We start from the raw sequence: 1,745 nt of genomic DNA, 5'->3' as shown, positions 1-1,745 counted from the left end.
CCTTTCAAGCTGCTCATGTTTAACAACCATCTCTTTTTTATGCTCCTCCACAGCTTCTAGCAGGAACATCTTTGGCACATTGAGCTTGACCAGTTCTTGCACAAATACTCCACACTGAAGGCGTTTAAGCTCTTCAATGGCTTTCTCTGTTAGGCTAACTAGAAGCTCTTTCAGCTCCTCACTGGCCTCATCATCAAGCCTTTCAGTAAGTTCTTCAAATTCAGTGGTGTGATCACTCAGAAGATTTTTCCAGTGGCTCAAGTACCGACTGACCTCCTCAGTAGTTTTGAAGGGGTCTCCAAGTGACAGCTGCTCCTTCTGATGCTCCTTCTGCTGATTCATTTGCCAAAAGGAGGAACAAGGTTAAGAGAAGGAACATCTCAAATTCTAGCTCTTTAAGTATGTATTTCATAGCAATGTAAAACTTCATACTTTTGTTTTTCACTGTTCTCAAAACTGTTTTTCAGTGTCCAGAAACTTACCCAGCCCTCAACATGATGGCATCTAGCAGGCCTGTGATACTTCAGATTATGGTTAGATAGGAGGGCTAACACAAGCCTGTGGTAATTTGGATTGCTGCTAGATACAAGGGCTAACACCTAAACAAATGTACAATCTTGTGGTTTGACATAATCCCAACTGCCTGAACTGCAACAATCTGGCAGCATTCCAGAAGTGAATCTGAACCAAACACCAAGGAAGAAAAAGGGGGGGGGGAAAAAAAAAAGACAGAAAAAACCCATTTAAAAAAAAAAAAATTATTTTCCCCATCTTGCAGCATGCAGCAATTTCATTGGAAAGCTAAGCCAAAACTACCTATAACTGAGAATAAATATAACAAATGAAGTCTCCATCGTTATACTACATATATATATATATATATACACATATGCGCACTGGTATCTGTTAAAGAGCAGAAAACAATGAAACATTTATCCTGCAAAAGGTAAAAATCAATCTCACTCATCTAAAGAAATATCACCTAATCTATGATAGCTTTTTCTACATCCTTTAGGCAGAGAAAGGTAGGGACCTTTAGATAACAACTCCTTTCCATTTATCTCAGATCACCTGCAAGCTATCTTCCATTATGACATGATTTGGAGCTCTTCGAGTTAGCCTTGACTTTTAGATGGCTGAGGTAGGATGACATGAGTCCTACCACAAGCAACATAGGTAGAGCATCTTTTAAATACTTCTGTTTTGTAGCTGAATTTTAACTGTGCTATAGAAGTCATTCAAGTCACACGTAGCCACTAAACACACAGAAAACAATGACTGTCACAGATCTATGCCATCTCCTTCATGGTCTCCGGAACCTTAGTTGGATTTTGCCTGTCTGCACATTATGGAGACTTGTCATAACTCCCTTGGACAGGTTAGACTAAGTAGAGGAGCTTCACAAGTTTCTCCAGTTATATTACTTTCTTGCAGGTTTTTATTAAAGAACAGCTATTAATTACTGCATAATTAATACCACACATGTTGGTAAACAGTTAAAACCAATGGATGCTTATTTTCATGCTCCTGGCAGTGTTGACCCCTGCCATAAGAACTACTCTTTATTTTTCAATTTATTCCCTTTCAAATTCACGATAAGCCCTGTGAAAATAAATATACTGAAAACAATTACCTTTTGCAGCATTTCCCGCCTTCGTTTGGTAATGAGTTTCTGGCGAAGCTTTTGCTTTTCTTGTTTTAAATCATGATTGAATTTCTGTTTAACAGAATTAATTTCAGCCTCA

General features: G+C 38.3%; 1 protein-coding gene across 1 annotated transcript in view; it reads right to left on the bottom strand.

Annotated features, from left to right (window-relative positions):
* Positions 1-1,745, bottom strand: part of EVC2 (Ellis van Creveld syndrome 2) — a gene marked incomplete at both ends in the record, with an annotated part of 27,650 nt that overhangs the window by 17,776 nt on the left and 8,129 nt on the right. The window contains 2 exon segments of the mRNA XM_009700933.1: positions 1-330; positions 1,634-1,745. Coding sequence (XP_009699235.1) covers positions 1-330; positions 1,634-1,745 — 442 coding nt within the window.

This window comes from Cariama cristata, unplaced genomic scaffold, assembly GCF_000690535.1.
Source record: "Cariama cristata isolate BGI_N322 unplaced genomic scaffold, ASM69053v1 scaffold30035, whole genome shotgun sequence".
Taxonomy (NCBI): Eukaryota; Metazoa; Chordata; class Aves; order Cariamiformes; family Cariamidae; genus Cariama; species Cariama cristata.
The sequence above is the reverse complement of the archived record's forward strand: the minus strand, read 5'-3'. Positions and strand labels throughout refer to the sequence as shown.